Source organism: Oenanthe melanoleuca, chromosome 28 (genome assembly GCF_029582105.1).
Source record: "Oenanthe melanoleuca isolate GR-GAL-2019-014 chromosome 28, OMel1.0, whole genome shotgun sequence".
Classification (NCBI taxonomy): Eukaryota; Metazoa; Chordata; class Aves; order Passeriformes; family Muscicapidae; genus Oenanthe; species Oenanthe melanoleuca.
In genome coordinates, this window is record NC_079361.1 from 3,342,400 (window position 1) to 3,359,855 (window position 17,456).

A 17,456-nucleotide genomic window follows, 5' to 3' on the forward strand; every position below is an offset into this window, starting at 1 on the left:
CAGCTCCAGGCTTGGTGCAGGGACACAGGCTCAGTGCAGGGACACAGCTCCAGGCTTGGTGCAGGGACACAGGCTCAGTGCAGGGACACAGCTCCAGCTCGGAGCAGCCCCTGGCTCAGTGCAGGGACACAGCTCCAGCTCGGAGCAGCCCCTGGCTCCTGGCTCAGTGCAGGGAGACAGCTCCAGCTCGGAGCAGCCCCTGGCTCCTGGCTCCTGGCCCAGTGCCGGCCGTGCTGGCGGCAGGTGGTGCTGTCAGTCCGAGCTCTTCCGCTGCCGCCGCCCGGGGCTCCCCCGGCCCCTCGGAGCTGCCAGACCTCCGCAGCCCCCCTCGGAGGCTATTTCAGCTTCCCTGGCCCCACGCCAATGATGAAATCAGTTGTTTCCATGTGTTTCCAAAAGCATCAGCCAGCTTTAGCAGCTTTCCGAAGGCGTTACATAAGGCAGCGCTTCCAATGGCGCTCGGCACAGCCGGGATCCGGCTGCTCCGCTGAGCCCGACACGGTGGCTGCTCCTGCCCTGATGTGCTTCACATTGCACCTGCCAGCCCCAGGGAACAGTGGCCTGAGCTCTGTGTGCTATTTGGCTTGTGACTGCTGACTCCAAACTTGGCCTTTTAATGAGCTGGGAATTGCCCAAATGGAGCAAACCCTGCAGTCCTGTTGGTCCGGCAGCAGCTCTCCTAAAGCAACCAGCAGAACTCCTTGGAGGTTTGTGATCAGCCTCTCAGCTGCACTTAGTGATTCCCCCAGGGAAAAGGAGTGTGGCAGTTTTCTCTTTTCCTGTGCTGAGGATATTGACAGCTTAAAATCTTGTGCTTCATTAGCACAATAACTCCTCTCCTAGTTCTCTTCCCACCCCTGCGTGAGATCTGGAGCCAGAATTACCTACTCTTCCCTCTGCCTGATTTTACATGGAGGAGCCTTGAATCTGATATCCTTTGTCCATCTCTTACAGCCCGAGTCTCCTCTTGCATCCTCACTGATGTCAGTTTGTCTGTCTGATCCCTTCTGTGCTTTTGCATCACAGGTGGGAGTTGAGTGGGTTTGGTGAGGAGAGGAGCTTGTCTGGGAGGAGGTGGCTACACCCCTTTCTTTCAGGGCAGTGGGAAGCCCTAAGGATCCCTTTTCCTGTCCCCTCTCCCACCTGAGAACAGTCTCCCACCCCTCATCTTGCTGTGTACAAGCTGCTACATTGCAAAAGCTGGCAAAACCTGATATTCCCCTTGCTTGATGTGAGACATATTTTCCAGTGGTCAGCATGCCAGGTGGCCTCGAGGGGGATGAATTTTGGGGTGGGATTGCCCCAGCTCTGCCTGCTCTGGAGGCCTGTGCAGCTCCCCAGCATCTGCTGAGGCCCAGGGCTGAGCTGTGCAGCGGTGGCACCACGTAGCTATGGTGACAAACCTGGATGCTTTATTTAGTTCCTGCTTTTCCTCCAGAACATCTGCATTTCCTGGTTGGTGCCTGCTCCTGCAGCAGGCTGGAGCTGAATCCATTGCCTGTGGATCAGATACTGTAAATGGCTGTGTTTGTGTGAGCAGCACAGACACCCCCAGCTCAGCTCTGTCGGTCTGGTGGTTTTGTCTCATCTTTGTGCTGCTTTGAAAGGCTCTAAAAGCCCTTGCAGGGCTGTGAGTGCCTGGTCTGGGTTTGAGTGAGGCAGAATTCAGTGCAGCAAAGTGCTCATTTCCTCTGTCTGCCAGGGCTGTGCTGACCACAGGCCCCACAGCCAGGCTGTGAAGAAAACACAAACACACTTTGTAAGGCTTTTTTGTTCTTCTGTTGACTACTTTTGTAGTGCTCTTTACTTTTTCTTCCCCTTGAGCTTGTTCTTATCTTTGTTCCCCTTTCCCAGAACAGCAGAATTTAGAGGACTTAAAGCTTCAGTGGTATTTGGCTTGTAAAGAGACTCTCATGACAGTATATCCTCCAGATTAGTTGGGATGCTGCTCCTTGTTTTGTCTCCCTAATCAGGGATGAAGCTTTATTTATACTCTTCAGGGATGGAAAGAAGAAGGGCTGGTGCTGTTTTGTGCAGCCAGGAGGGATGTGTCAGAGTGGAAGAGTTTATAAATAGCTTTAAGGTTCTTCTGGCAGCATCTGCCCATAGCTTATCAACTCCTGTGCACTTTGCTTCTGGATCAGAAAAATGCACAAGGTCAGCTTTCCTCCTCCTGGTTTAATAGACTTTTACTGGAAGAGGAAGCTCTGAGGCTGCAGCTCTGCATTAATCAGCATCTGGATTGATTTCCAGGCCCTGTGACATGGTGTTTGGATCCTCAGCAGTTTGTTTTCTCACTTCCATGACCTTTCCTTGCTTGGACAGTGAGAGGATGTGTCCTGGTGACTCTGGGGTGCTTTAATTCTGCTGTGGCAGGAGTCCCCAGGGCTGTCTGTGAGGCCTGGGCTGGATCACAGGCTCAAGGTTTGCCTGCAGAGGGAGTTTGTGGCCAGAACAGCCAGCTGAGTGCAGGGAGAGGGAGAAGGTCCTGCCTCATTTACAGATTTGCCTCACACTGCTTTTACAGTGGTTGTTAAATGTTGATCCAAGTTGGAGACTGAAGTGGAATCCAGGCTGAGTTCATTAACCTTGCTGTTGGATTTCTTCCTGTTTCTGCAGTCCCACACCTGAGTCTGTCCTGTGTTCTGAGCTCTGGAATTCTGCCCTGGAGCTGTGCCTGTCCAGGATCACTGAGTGTGTGGGCTGGGGGTTGTGAGGAGCTCAGGGCAAATCCATGATCTCCAGTTTCTGGGCTGTCACTTGATGTGATTTGAAAGGGTTTTGAAACTGTTGATGTGCTGCAGAGGACACGAGATCTCCCTGTGTGGGCAGGACTGTGTGGTGACAGTTCTTATCAATATAATACCTGATAATTCTCAATGAGAGGACTTAATATTTTAGGAATAATTTCCTCATGGAAAGGATTGTCAGGCACTGGATGGGGCTGCCCAGTGAGTTTTGGAGCAAGGTCTCCAAGGAACACCTGGACATGACACCGTGCTCTGCTCCAGGTGACAAACTGGGGGTCAGCCACAGCTTGGACTCTGATTTTGTGACACCCCTGTATGGACACAGGGAATAGTGGGGAGCAGAGGCTGGAGCTGGGCCTCCTGAACATTCCCTGGCACAGCCTGGCCCATCCCTGCTGGCAGATAAACTCCAGGGAAGTCTTTACCCTAAATGGCCGCAGCAGACGCTCGGGGATGACTTGCCTGGTGAATAGAACATGATGTTTTGTCTTGCTGAAGCCTCTCTTCAGTGCAGGGCTTGAGCCACAGAGCTGCCACCAGTGACTCAGAGCTGAATGTATGAATGTACATTTTCAGTGAGGACATTTTTCCGCTTTCTTTCAGATGTTGCCCCAAATGTGGTCATTTTTCATTGAAGTAAAAATTCATTTAGCTGGATTATTTTTCTTCTGCCTTTTTAATGACTTGAGAGCAGCAGTTCCCTGTGCCCTGGCTGTTTGTGACTACTGCTCTTGGGCCTCTTTTAATCATTTACCTTAAACTTCTCCTGCTTGTACTGGTTTCATCTGGTAAATGCCTTAAATTTCAAAAACACCTTGAAGTGTGGTGGGTAAATAAATCAATAGGGGGAGTGGGTGGTGTCCTGACTTCTCTGTTTCTCACAAGATTAATAAGAGAACCCAGTACTTGCTCCTGTTCCCTAAACTTTGTGTGACAGCTCTTTGCAGCCCTATTTCTTAAAAAGGAAAAAAAAAAAAAAAGAAACCCAACTCATTTGGGCAGTTCAGCTGTGAAACTGTCTGATCATCTTATTAATAGGTTCTTTAATTAGGTGTGGGATTTTTTTTTTCCTCTGAACTTATTTCATTTTCTGTAAGGTGAGGAGAAATTCCATCTGTACGTGAGAAAACTCCTTTACTGTCAGGGTTGAGCTCTGGAACAGGCTGCACTGGGTGGGGGGGGTTTGTAGAGTTTCTATCCTCAGACACCTTCAAAACTCAGTCCAAACAATCCAAAAGTTGGAGGAATTGGGCTCTGAGGACTCGAGTTCCTGAGCCAGGAACCTGACCTGTGACCTGGATTGCTTTAACCTACTTCATGTGATGTCATGTGGATCAGTAGTGATTCCATCTGCCTCAAAGCTCTTAATGCTGTCACCAGCATGGATAAACCTTCCCAAATTGCCAGGGCAAAGTGTACTTTGGGTTCTGGTGACAAAATAATTTCAGTCTTTCCCCACTGTGCTGTCCTGTCCTGCCTCTTTGCCCATATCTGATGTGAAATGAACAGACTGACAGGGAGGATGTTCTGGAGCAGTTTAGGTATCACATGTGCTGTGATTTATCTCTTCCATGACCTTTGAACTGCAGGATCTCACCTGCAAAGCCCCTGTAGCTTCCTGCTTTTACTAGGAAATGTCTTTCCAGCCCTCATTTCCCAAGTGTCCACCCAGATGTATCCCCCACCCCTGTGTTCTCAATGTGTTCTTGTCCTGGCTCTCCCCAGCACTCTGCACTGTTTGCTCCTGTCCTGACTTTCTGAATTCCTGTTTGACAGTGATTGCTGCTTCCCAGACTTTTCTGGTTGCTGGAGATGAGTTCCTCCTGTTCCAACCCTTCTCCAAACCCTCATTCTTCATGCAATCTCTGCAAGACTTGACAGTACAGTGCTTCAAGGGATCATCCAGTAAACACAAAACTCCTTGTAGTGTTCAGCCATGAGGCCTTGTTAATGTTCATTAGGTGAATATATTCCTGGAACCTTTATTGGAGAATATCTTGAATGCTGCTGGATGAAACTCTCAGGGTTCCATTGGCTCATTTCTGAGGAATATGGCAAAATTTGCTCCTTTCCTTCTGTTAAGTTGTGAAGCTTCTGAAAGGCAGTGGAGCAGAGTGGGCATCCCAGGAAGCTGTTTAAGGAATCCACCTCCTTCTCTCCCAGGGAGAATAGGGATGAGCTGCTTTTCCTCTCCCCACTCTGCTCACCACCCACCTCAGCTACCTCAGCAGATGATCCCAGAAATCCAAGTCCTAGCCAGGGCACAGGGATGGGCAGTAGGATGGTTTTTTTGTTAGTTCTCCCCAGCAGCACCTCAGAATAGAATTCCACTAGACCAGAGGATCTGGGACACGGAGCAAGAGGATTCCATGGAAATGCAAAGTCTTGATTTTCCTCACCTGGAGACTTTCTTGGAGCTGTGATGGAGGGCTGGACAAGCCTCAGTCCCTGCCTGGGAGGGAGGGAAGGGCTGTACCTGTTTTACTGGTGGGAAGCTGAGGAACAGACTGGAACAGGTCTGCAATGGGATTGGGATTTTATGCTGAGTTTCCTGTGGCCAGTGGAGCAAATCCTGCCTGGAGCTGCCAGGACTGGACACAGCATGGCTGTCAGGGAGGGAGGGGGAGGGAAGGACAGAGCTTTGTGCTTCCTGGCTTTAACTCAGCTGAGAGTGACTGTGATCACACCTGGACTTTTTTCCTTCTTTTCAGGGATGCTTGAATACGACCCAGCCAAGAGGTTCTCAATACAGCAGATAAGGCAGCACAAGTGAGTGTTCCCAGTCCTTCTCTTCCTGCTCCTCCTGTACCTGTGCTCCTGCTCTCACCTCCTGTTTCCTTCTGACAGCAGACACATGGAAGTCACTAGATCTCCTTCCTCCAGCTCTGCTGGGGCTCTGGCAGCCTCCACTTGGCTTTTTTCCTCCTATTAGAGCATCCGGTGAAGCACTGGAGTTGCTAACCAGTAAATAAGGAATATGTTGGACGTCTGTTTGTGGCGTGCCTGCTTCTGGATAATTAAGGGTTCTGGATAATTTTTTCCAGAGGCCAGCAAGTACTAATGGAGCAGAACAGGAGGTCCTGAAGGCTGTGTTATTGAAGCAGGACTGTCAGTAACGTGTGTTAGTTCTGGCCAGTCTGGGGACAGAAATATCCCCTGGTATTTGCTCCATATGGAGTCAGTATGTGGAAAAGCGTTCCAGGACAATAGGAAATTTTTTTTTCTTTCTCTTTAATATCACAGTCCTCCCTCCCCCATATCCTCCCCCATTTTCCATGCCATAGTCAGGGGGGGAAATGCCCCGTTATCACTGAGGGGTTTTTTTGAAGGATCTGTTTGAACACTCTGGCTCTGAGCAGAGATTTCCTGGGCGGATAAAAGTACAAGAACAAAAAGCATCATGAGGCTGCTTCACTGCAGAGGCTGCATTAGCTTATCTCCTCTTGAAATGGGAAGTGCTTCTGAGGACAGGCAGAGCTGCCTCTGGACTGCAGCTGCTTGGCCTGTGAGCCTGCCCAGATCCTTTTGGGAGCTGTAAAAGCAAGGATGTGATCCAGGGTGGTGCTGAGCCTGCTCCATGCTGCAGGAGCAGTGCTGCTTTCCTCTTGTGTCTTTGGAAAAGCCATGTGCTGTCAGGTGATGGTCCCTGGGAGGTGCCCAAGGAGCCACAGCCAGAACCTGAAATGCATTGGGGCTCTGCAGGGAGCAAATGGGACCAGCTCCAACAGGGATTGGAGGGACCAGGGTGCAAGCAGGGCTGGGGGGGCAGGGTTTATGGAGCTGCCCAGGTGATTCATTAAGTGTCAGGATGACAAGCCCCATGCCTAGCTTTGCAGGGGCTCTGGGCACTGAAAGGCACAGGCATCTTCCATTTGAGGCTGCCTTTCCCTGCACACACCTCCCAGCACCAGTGGCCACAACCAGAGGGGATCAGCCATGCTTTGTCAGGAAGCACTGCAAAGAAACAGGAATTAAGTCTATGGAGTCATCAGTAGGTGTTGAGAAAAGCACTAAAAGTGCTTCCTTTCCTGTGGCTGCAGTGGCCACCCTGGGCTCTCATGGGTCACTGCCAGGTGATTGAGCTGGTTCCCCAGTTCCAGATGCTCCATTTTACCCTCCTCCCACGTGGCAGTGATTTTTTTGTGTCAGCATTGCCCTGCTGGAAGCACAGAGGGGTCTCCAGGGATGCTGCCTGTAGTTAGAAAGCCAGAGAAACTGGAGCAAGCCTCTGGCACGGGGTAGCCACTGAGCTCCTCAGCTGCTGTGCCCAGGATTTTCATCCCACAGCACCAAGAGGGGCTGGGGAAAGGCTCTACCTGCAAACCCAGGAGCATTTCCAAGGCTTAGGCTCTATTAGTTTTGTGTGAGCTTAGCCAGTGCTTCTTAACAGGCTTTTCTCCCCTATTAGTAATTGCCTCCTTCCTCCTGCTGTGGCATCTAGTAATTACATCAAGCACAGCAGAGCTTGCAGCCTGGGCCTTGGATGTGTCTGTCCAGCTTCTTTTTGTGCTAAAGAATCCAGAGCTTCATTCTCCTGGCTTTTCTTTAAATAGAAACTTAGCCCTGATGCTTAACCTGACCCTGTTTTTCTTTTTTTTTTTTTTTTTTTTTGTAAATGGAACACAGCAGTCAGGACAGCAGGCAGCCATTTGGGTATTGGCAGAGGGGTTTGGGAAAGCACTTTAGTATGAAGAGGTTTGATTTCTGGAAGCCTTAGATTTCATGTATTGGCAGGAGTAAATCATTAATGATTGTGGGTTTCTCTACACTCCTCCCCCCAAAAGCATGTGCTAAGGACAGGAACTCAACCAGAGAAACATCAAGCAACTTCCCCAGGCTGCCCTGCTGGGATGGCTCCTGTCTCAAACCAGAATCACCCTGTGCCTTTTCATGCTGCTGGAAGTCTCCTTTTATGTCTTTGAGCTGCTGTTGCCAGGGACTCACTCATATGGACAGTCAGGATCATCAAAGTGCTCTGAAATCAGCAGGAGCAGCCCCTGGGCCCCAGGCAGCAGTTTTGCACTCAGGCTGCTGGACCAGGCTCGTGTCAGGATGGTGGGAAGGGGCAGTGTTCCCCTGCCCTGTGGGAAGGGTGATCCCAAAGTGTCCTGCAGCCACAGAGTTGGGGCTCAGGATCCATCCTTCCCCACTTCACCTGCCATAAGGTGTGAAGGCCCTTGCAGTGGGATCAGGGATAAAATCAGTGGCTCAGGGGCACTGAGGAAGAACCAAGGGAGCACAGAGTGCTATTCCATAGGGAGCAGAGCTGCAGGAGGCAGGGAAGGCATCCAGGCAGCCCAGCAATGGTAATCCAGCCATTCCTCCCATTATTCCTGTCAGCTATTCCAAATGCTTTTGCCCTGCAGCAGCAGAGGAATGCTGGAGGAAGAGTCTGCTGAGTTTCATCCCTACCAGCTGCCTTCCTCACTCCTGCAGCTGAACTGCATCAAACTCCTGTCTCTGCACTTTTACTGGAGTGGGACAAAACAAAATGCTGCTCTGTTCAACCCCATGCAGAGCAGACCTGGAGCTGGAAATGGAAATGACTTAAACTTCTCCCAGCCTGTCATCTCAGGGCTTAGCAACTGCCAGAAGCTGACCCCTGAATAGCAGTGGAAGAGCCTGAAAACCTGCTTTCCCTGGAAGGATCCAAGTGGGATGATTTTAAGTGGAAAACCAGTGCTCATAGCTCAACTCTGTGAATATTTGGTGCTCCTGGGATGGGGATTTTTGGGCAGGGAGGAAAAGCTGCCAAGAGCCAGGGAGTTCCAACCTCCTCCCTGTGGATTATCCACCACCTCCCCTCTGCCCCGTGCTTTTGCTGAAGGGCTTCCTGCTTGTACACTGCATTTTGTTACTAATTCACTGACCTGCTGCAGCACTTAGAGTGATGAAGTGGATGCAGAATTCTACCTCTGTCCCTTGTTTCCAAGGCAACCATCTTCCCTTCCCTCTCCACAAGTATCACACTTAATTTGTTCAGGCGCAGAGCCGATTGCAGGAGTTCGTAGCACGAGAGGAGAGGCACTTCCACTTTTTGTTAGTGGAGGTGCAAATTAACCTGCAGGGCTGGGCTCTCCTCCTGCCCTCCTGGAGCTGCTCTGCTGCCTTCCCCAGCACCTGGGGGTTTGGAGTGAGGCTCTAGGATGATGTGCTGTTCAAAACTTGGGTACCAAACCCTTTGGAAATGTGTGTGGTGCTGCTGAGAGCTCTTTTGCAGAGCTGGCTGTGCCCCTGAGCTGTGTCTGAGGGAGGGAGAGGGGCTTCTCTGAGCCTCTGCTGCTGCCTTGTGGGCTTTCCCCATCCCTTCTCTGTAGTGCCAGGCAGTGATCTCCCCTCAGCAGAACACAAAGAAGCATTTCTCTTCCTTCCTGAGGCACCTGGCTCAGTCTTCCCTCTGGCAGCACCTGGAAGGGATCTTTTCTTCTTTTACCCACATTCTGCAAATCAGTTTTGTAACATGGTGTGTTAAAGGACTGACTCTCCAGAACTCCTTGTAGGAGTCTGAGCCATCCCTGCCACCTTTGGTCCTGCCACCAGCTGGGAGAAACTGCTGTTTTTATGCTTTTGTTTGTTCTGAACCTGACTGAAGAGCTTGGACATCTCTTGATCCAACAAGAGCTGGAGTGATGATTGCAGAGACACTGCTGGCGTGTGCTGCCTTTCCCTGGGACATTGTGTGCCTTCCACAATTGCATGTGAGGGAGCTGAGCTAAACTGGAGCCCTGCTCACTGCTGCTTGTGGTGACAGTGACCTTCCAGGGAGCTCGAGGCCCTTACATGGCATCACAGGAGGTGGAGAATCACTCGTCCTGACCCTGGCTGGCAGGGCAGGGATCTGCAGCTTGGCATCTGCTCTCAGAGAAAGCCATCCCTCTGCAAACCAAGCCAACTGCAATGTTTGTGACCCAAATGGGAAGTGAATAGCTGGGAGTGTTGGAAAGCTGCAGCTGTGCTTACAAGATTCTTATTTTAACCTTGCTTATACCAGGGCTTGAAAAGAGCAGAGGGAGGACTTGTGATGGGAGATCTGAGCTTGGGAGCTGCAAACCAAATGGGCTCATTAAGCATTGGGCAACCCAGATTCCTCTTTTCCTTCAGTCCTTGACCCTTGCTGTCTTATCTCCCTGTGGCTGACAGCAGCTGTCTGGGCACCACTTCTGCCTGGCAGGATCACAATTAACACTTGTGCTGCTGCTGGCTGGGGGTTCTGAGCTTTGCAGGCACCTCAATGAGCTTGTGGAATAGGAAGAAATAATCCCTTACTACTGCTGCCTTCACTCTGAAGCGTTTCTAAGCCACTCCCAGCCCTTTGAAACAGAGACCAGAGAGGAATCTGCCTCTTGCAGAGGGATGGTTTGCACAAGGGGCGCTTCTGAGATATCCAGAATCTTTTCTTCGCCCTCAGGGTTAAAGCAGCTGCCACAAGCACCAGGTAACTGTGTGTGTGCCAGTGCAGTTGGCTCAGAAAACATCCCTGAAACTGGGAATAACTGGTGAAACAGGGCACTCACCAGCAGGGCTCTGACCCAGCCCCTGTTTTGGGTGGTGGTGAGGGCAGGGCTGAGGAGGGGCTTTACCTCATAGCCATCACTGACCAGGAGGTGCTGCTTTCTGGCTCAGGCAGTGGCTTCCTGAGGCAGATGAGGGTGCTCCAAGAGCCAGTGGTTCTCAGCTGAAGAGCAAATCTTCAGTGACAACCTCCAGCACCAGCACAGAAAGCGGAATGTCTGTCCCTGCTGGAAAATCCTTGCCAGGAAATACTCCACTACTCTGTACAGAATTGCTCGAGGCTCCTTCCAAGAGGTCTTTGATTTTTCTTAGAACTTCAATGGATTTCTCTTCTCACTCTCTATCCTCATTACCATATATGCATATGCAAGTGTTTGAAATCACCTCCCGGAGGATGGAAGCATAATGACTGGAGTACAGTGATTCAGGTTTCTGCTGCTAATAAAAACCTATTTTTACTCTCCTGGTAAGTAGGACAGGAGGGAAGAGTGAAGCAGAGCTGAAATACAGCAAAATAAAAACACCAGTTGCTGTAGACTTCCAGGCTTTTTCCCTTTAAAATTCTCCTTTTAACAGCAGTCACTCTGATCTCATTTGTCCTGCATACTCCCTTCTCCCAAGGGCTCTGGTGTTGAGTTTGCATCCCTCAAGCCCCAGTGCCCCTGGCAAAACCAGCTGGTGGCTGGTGGCTCCTCTGCCCCTGTGCTGCTGATCCTGCCAGGCTGGATGAGCCCAGGCTGGATTTGCTGTCTTGGCAGTCACTTCCCCCCTGAGCACAGTCTCCAAGGAAGGGAAATGGATGGATGGGATTAGGAGAGCAGTGTGCCATGCACGTCACCAAGGAAGCCATCCAAGGAAGCCATCCATGGCATCTGTGCAGAGCCCTGGGCCAGCACTGAGTTATGCTGGTCCTGCTCCCTTCCTGCTGGTCCAGCAGCTGGGATGGGCTTTGCTTAACTCCTGTAGTGCCCCTTCAGGGACCAGAGGTGACAATTGCCAGCTGAGATCTGCAGCAGTTCTGTACCTCTCCCCAAACAACACCTTCCTCCCTGCAGACAAGGAGCCTGGCTCCAAAACTTGATTGCTGCAGAAAAAACAGTTTAAAGATGCTGATGGTGAAGTAGTTTCTGGATGAGAGCTCACCCCTCCCTTGAATCCTGCCTGATTTGTCCCAGTAGCTGCATTTCCATTTGTTTATCTCCTCACTCCTCGCTTTTCCTGATAGTTTTGTTAGAATCCCACTTTTTTTTAGGCCGACTGTCAAAGCAGTGTAAGACTAGAACAAAATGATAATTACAGCTCTGCGCAGGAGGTGCCTTCAGCCTTCCTTCCTGAAAGGAATTTGGAACTGGGGTGATAAAAACCAGATGGCTCAGGTTGGTGAGAGTTCTTGGGCTGGCTCAGGCCCTCCTCCATGGTTGGAGGCCAGGAGTTACTGGATGCCAACTGCAGGATGGGAAGCACTTGTGTCCCATCAGGCTTGTGTGGGCTGGAAAGGTGTGTTAGAGGTACCTGTGTCTGGAGAAACCTCTGCTCCCACCCACATTTAGGGGGTCACTGGGAGTGTGGAGGCTCCAGCAGCACTTCCAGGAAACTTTGGGTGCCCACATGCAGCACTGGGAGATGTCCCAGACAGTCTGGAGTCAGAGCTCTGCTATGGGAGTACGATGAAAACCTAAGAGGTTTATCCCATCTGGCTCTGGGATGCTGCTGGGAAGCAGCCTGCTGGATTCCTGATCTGATTAAGAACAGCTTTCAGAGCTGATATCCTTTCCTGGCCAGATGGCAGCACAGGGTTTAGTGGTGATAGGAGTCCCTCGAGACAGGGAGGGATAAAAAGATAAAGTAGAAGTGTTTCTGCTGTGGCCTTGGTGCAAACTGGCTTTTAGAGGAAACTGCTGCAGTAACTGCCCCTCTCAGGCTGGAGTCCTACAAACTTGAGTCTGTTTGGCTGGATCAGCCTCAGCTTTGGGATAGGGGAAATTCCTTGTTTGGATAATAAAACTCAGGAGCTGTGGCAGTTCTGCTGATGTGTTTTAACTTATAGGTAGTTTGGGCTGCAGTTGGTGATGGAGAGGATGGTCCTGAGCTGCATGTCCAGGCCCTGAGCTGCCTTCTGTGTCTGTCCCTCTGCTCCTGTTCTGTTCTCTACTCCAGTACCAACACCTGGCCAGACTTTTTGTTTCCTCCTGACCTGCCGTGGGTGGAGCTCCCAGCTCAGAATACTGTGGTGGGCTGGGGCCATCCTCATGGGAGGACTCCTGCATGCCTTGTGCACTGACCCAGCTCTGCCCTTGGGCTCTCTGCAGCTGGTTTAGGAAGAAACACGCTCAGGCAGAGGCACTGGTGCCCATCCCTCCCAGCCCTGAGACCAAGGACAGGTGGAGGAGCATGACGGCGGTGCCTTACCTGGAAGATCTGCATGGCTACAATGAGGAAGAGGATGATGACTTGTATGACATTGAAGATGATATCATCTACACTCAGGACTTCACAGTACCAGGTAGGGGAGAAGTGGTTGTGGGGGATTTTTTGTGTTTAAATTTTTTTTAGGAAAGGCTTTGAGGTCTGAATAATCCTTTCAGCAGAGGAGGAGATTCTTGGTTGTGGAAGGTGTGAGTGAGCCATGATGCTCCAGATTCCTTAGTTTTTGATTTGATTTGATTTGATCAACCAGGATGCCCCTCCTAGTGTTACTCCTGTGCCAGCTTCTTCTCTCCTCCCAGGAACAGCTGCTGCTGGACTCTGCTGTTCAGCACAGTTAATTCTTTGGACCCATTTTGCTAGAATGAATTAGTTGTGAGCAGAGCTCTGAAATGGCTCTGTCTTCAGGGTATGTGACACATCTGGAGGATCCCCTGCATGCTGGGAGATTGGTCCCAGCCTGGCCCTTGCCTTCCTCAGCTTCATGTCCATCCCAGCCTGGCCACTGCCAGTGCTCCCTAGTCCCCCATGTCCATCCCAGGTGAGCAGGGTGAGCCCCATGCAGGCAGGTGTCTGAGGTTAAGGATCACACTGGGAGCAGTGACACCAGGAATTTCACCCTCCTCATACAAACAGCAGCGTTTAAACCCAAATCAGAGCTGTCATGGCAGATGACAGGCAGATTACTGGCAGATCTTCCATGTTCTCTATGTAATTTGTGCTGTTTCAGAGGGATTAGAGACCTAAAGGATGAGAGGGACTGATGAGGTGGGATGTGCAATATTTGTGGTGGGCAGGAATCCCCTCAACACTGGGAACATGCTCGTGGGAGGAGCAGGATGAGGAGGGTCCCAGCACAGAACCTTGGTGGGTTTGTGAGGCATTGCAGAGGTGGGGGCAGCTGCAGAGGGAATAAATGTGAATTTTTTCACCAGAGTCTTCCTGCAGCATCCCTTTGAACCTGCCTAGTGCTGCATTTCTAGCAGTGATCCCACATTAAAATATAAATTAAAAGCCCCCTTGTACATGGGGGATCAGTTCATTTGTGGCTCTGCTGGGCAGCCAGAGCAGGAGTGTGAGTGACTCATGGGTGGGGGTGGGTGTTGGGTTTGAGGGGGGAAAGAGGAAACCTCATTAAATCCTGTGTTCTTCAGAGGAAGAAGGGGCTTTGAGGAAGTGCTTTCATTTTTAAAGGGTTATTTAAAGATTCATGCAGCTCTGTGGGGAGATGTAAATGTTCCAAGCCCCTGGTTCAATCGGTGTTAAACTTCCCATCCAGGGAAGTGCTAGGAGAGGATGGCTGTGGCCTGGAGGCAGAATCCTCTCCCCACTCTTCCACTGAAAGGATGTGATCGTGCTTTTGTGCTGCCTCTGGTCTAGAGGTTGAGCTCTGCTCTTTCCTGTCCTACATTAACCCCTCCTCTGCTGCAGCCCCATCCTGCAGCATCTGCTCTTGGGCTTTTCAGTCTGAGGCTGGAAAATACAGCCAGGACTGGAGCTTCTGAGCCAAGGCTGGTGCTCAGGAAGGTGCATTCCTGCTGCTCACAGTGCCTGTGTGCTCAGTCTGACAAACAGCAATTCAAAAGCTCTTTGCAGTGTTGTTTTGAAACCTTTTTTGGTGCCTGAATGAGCTGGATGCGGAGCCATTAAGAATGTGAGGGGTAGCAGGGATGAGCAGCCACGTTCCTGGTTCCTCTCTCAGCCCTCCCTTTATTTATTTTAATTTTAGCCCTGCTGGTGGTGAGGGTGAGGTGGGCAGGAGCTGCTCGGGCAGACACAGCGCTGGGTCAGCGGTTCCGCGGGGGCAGCAGTTGCCAAGACTTCAGCCCGTGCTGAATTTTTATTTTCATTAATTTGAACGTCAGCAACTGTCATTGGTGAAGGAGGTAAAATTAGCTCACGATTCACCTCCCTCCTTGGTATCCATAATAGACTCCCGGGACTGTGCTTTTGAAGCAAGGAAGGAGGGGAGGAGGGAAGAGTCGCACAAAAGACAAATGAGCTGTTTGGATAGATTCTTTTTTCCCTCCCCAGTCAGAAATGTTAATTGACTTGGCCCGAGTTCAGCCGAGGGAGGGGAAGGAGAAATGCTCAGCTTTGCTCTGAATGGGGTTGTTTCAGGCTCTGCAGTCGTGCTGGTGGGATGGAGGGATGGGAGATAAAACCTGGAGCTCTGGGGGGCTGCAGCCAGGCTGTGCTGGGCTGGGGCTGCAGCCTGACCCTTGTGAGCCCCTGAGGGAGCCCCATGCCTGGGGGCTCTGGGGCCAGTGTGTCCCTCTCTTCTAGAACTTGGACCCCTGAGCCCTTTCTAGCCAGGGGTCAGGCACTGGAGCAATCCATAGCTTTGTGCTCCTGAGCTCCTGCTGTGCCAGTCACTGCCAGTGCCAGGGGCACAGCACCCCCATCACTAGGATCCCTTGTGGTGAGCTGGGCCAGGAGCTGTGCTGCTCCAGCCTGGTGGACACTGCAGGTGCCAGCAGCAGTGTCAGGGCTGGGTGCCCAGAACCAGGAGCTGTCCCTGGTCAGTCAGTCCCTGTGTTTTTGTGGCAGGAGTGCTCAGGTAAGCAGCCACAAGCCAGTGACTGGGAGCTGTTGGGAGGGATACAGGGGGACATCCAGGAGGGAATCATTGCAGTGTAACCCAGGACACACCCACCCCTCTGACAGTGGCCAGGCACGATGTGGCAAGGCACAGGGGTCTGATGTAGGACCCCCACTGTGCTCCCCCAGGGGAGAAGCAGCTCTGCCACCAGCCCTGCGTGTCCCCCCCAGCTCCAGCCGTGGGGTGATGTTGGCGCAAGCGGAGCTGACGTCCCGCCCGGCCTTGGCGGAGAAAGGATTGAGCATCCTTTAAAGAAAATTATACATAATCGTCTTACAGCCTTTGCTTCCACTCAAACCTCTGAGTCATAACTGAAGGGCCCTGGAGCGTGACGTTCCTGCTGGAAGGAAATTGCCTCGGCTGGATCCGGTGGGGGCGAGCCAGGGGCCTGATGCAGCCTCTCCTCAGCCCTGCGCTGGGCTGGGGGCTGTGCCTGTTCCCAAGGCAGCACCCCGGGGTGCAGCCACATCCCTGTGTCACTGCCTGAGTGAGAGGATGTGACCAAAGCCCCTTGTGGCTGTGGCAGCAGGAGATGTCTCTGGAAATGGCTCTTCACCTGCTCTGCTGAGTCACAGGGAGCTGAGGAGGGAGAGGGGTTGATGACACCCATCAGGGTGTTCCCTCAGGGGACAGTGACACACCTGAACCCCAGCCCTGCCACCAGAGGCTGTGCTGCCTCATTCTGCCAACACACCCAGCCCCTGGGTACCCCAGACTTGGTACCTGGGGCTGGGACCTGCAGAGAAGGCAGGAGGAAGAGGAGGGACTTCATCCATTGCTCTCCAGAGGAGCCAAGCTGCTGCCTGGGGTCCCAGACAGTCCAGGGAGGAGGGGACACTGTGTGTGTGCTGGGGGAACAGGGGCCAAACCAGTCCTGGAGGGCAGTGGGGAGGGAGGTGCACTCGGGCTACAGCCTTGCACATCCCAGGCTGGGGATCCCTCCCTTGCGCTCCTCGCAGGCACAAGAACAGGTTCAGATTTCCTGCGGGAGCAGGATCCGTGCCGGGCACTGGGAAGGGGATGCTCCCTGGGGATGTGCTGCCACACCCTGACCGCGGCCGTTGCCTTGCAGGACAGGTGCCTGAGGAGGAGGCGGGGCAGAACGGGCAGAGCCGCGGCAGGGGGCTGCCCAAGGCCGTGTGCATGAACGGCACGGAGCCGGGGCAGCTGAGCACCAGGGCCAAGGGCGAGCGCCGGGCCAGCGCCTCCTCCAACCCCTCCCGCAAGGCCTGCTCTGCCAGCAGCAAGATCCGCAAGCTCTCCACCTGCAAGCAGCAGTGAGCCCTGCCCAGGTACTGCTGGGGCTCCCTGGGGTCTGCCCCAGGCGCTGGGGGGACACCTGAGCCTGCCCCAGCCACGGGCAGGGGGAGGGAGTTGAGGGGTGGTTTGTAGTCTGGGTCCTGAGCATCCCTCTGCAGAGTCCCTGGTACCCAAGCCTGGATCTCCTGTGGTGCTGGGGGGTGCAGAGCCCAGGGGACCCTGCATGCTCTGCTCTGCTCACCTGGCTCTGCTCTATTCTGTAGTGATCCCTGTCCCCTCCTGGGCTGTGGCCAGGCTGTGCCATGACCCCCCCTTTCCCTGGCACCTCTGCCCTGCTCCCAGCCTCACCACACACCTGGATTTGAGGAGCACAGAGGGATGCTGAGCTCCCGGGTGTCCCCATGGGAGCTGCCCCTGGCCCAGGAGGTGGCCCTGGCACCCATGGCCAGGTCACTGCCATGCCCAAACCGCTTCCAGGGGAAGCTGAGCCCACTCCCTGCTTCCCCCCCCTCCTTCCAGCTCCTTCCTCCCCAGCTCCAAGCGCTGTCCCCTCCTTCCCACCCCTCATTCATAACAGAGCCAGCAGTGACTCATGTTCAGCCTCATCCGCCCCCGGCCTCATGCTCGTCACGGCGCTGCTGGGGCTGAGCTCTGTTATCTCCTGGATCACGACCAGCTTTGTGGTGTGAAAAAAGCCCGAAATAAAAGCCGGATCCTCCCCCTGCAGCTGTCAGAGGCCCGTGGCAGCTCCATCTTTAATTCATGGGGGCAGTGAGTCACCTGCGGGGAGTCAGTGCAGCCGGAGCCTGGGATGGGGCTCCCCGGACCTGCTGCTCCTCCTGCCCCTTCCTGCTCAGATACCTGGAAGGAGAAGCTCCACCAGGGCTGGGTCACTCCCCCCCCTTAGC

General features: G+C 52.8%; 1 protein-coding gene across 1 annotated transcript in view; it reads left to right on the plus strand.

Moving 5' to 3' along the window:
* The window catches only part of STK11 (serine/threonine kinase 11), a 32,652-nt gene that overhangs the window by 13,564 nt on the left and 1,632 nt on the right, over nucleotides 1-17,456 (plus strand). The window contains exons 7-9 of the mRNA XM_056512434.1: nucleotides 5,462-5,519; nucleotides 12,572-12,765; nucleotides 16,361-16,580. Of these exons, the coding sequence (XP_056368409.1) occupies nucleotides 5,462-5,519; nucleotides 12,572-12,765; nucleotides 16,361-16,569 (461 nt within the window). The 3' untranslated portion in view covers nucleotides 16,570-16,580. The remainder of the gene's footprint in view (nucleotides 1-5,461; nucleotides 5,520-12,571; nucleotides 12,766-16,360; nucleotides 16,581-17,456) is intronic.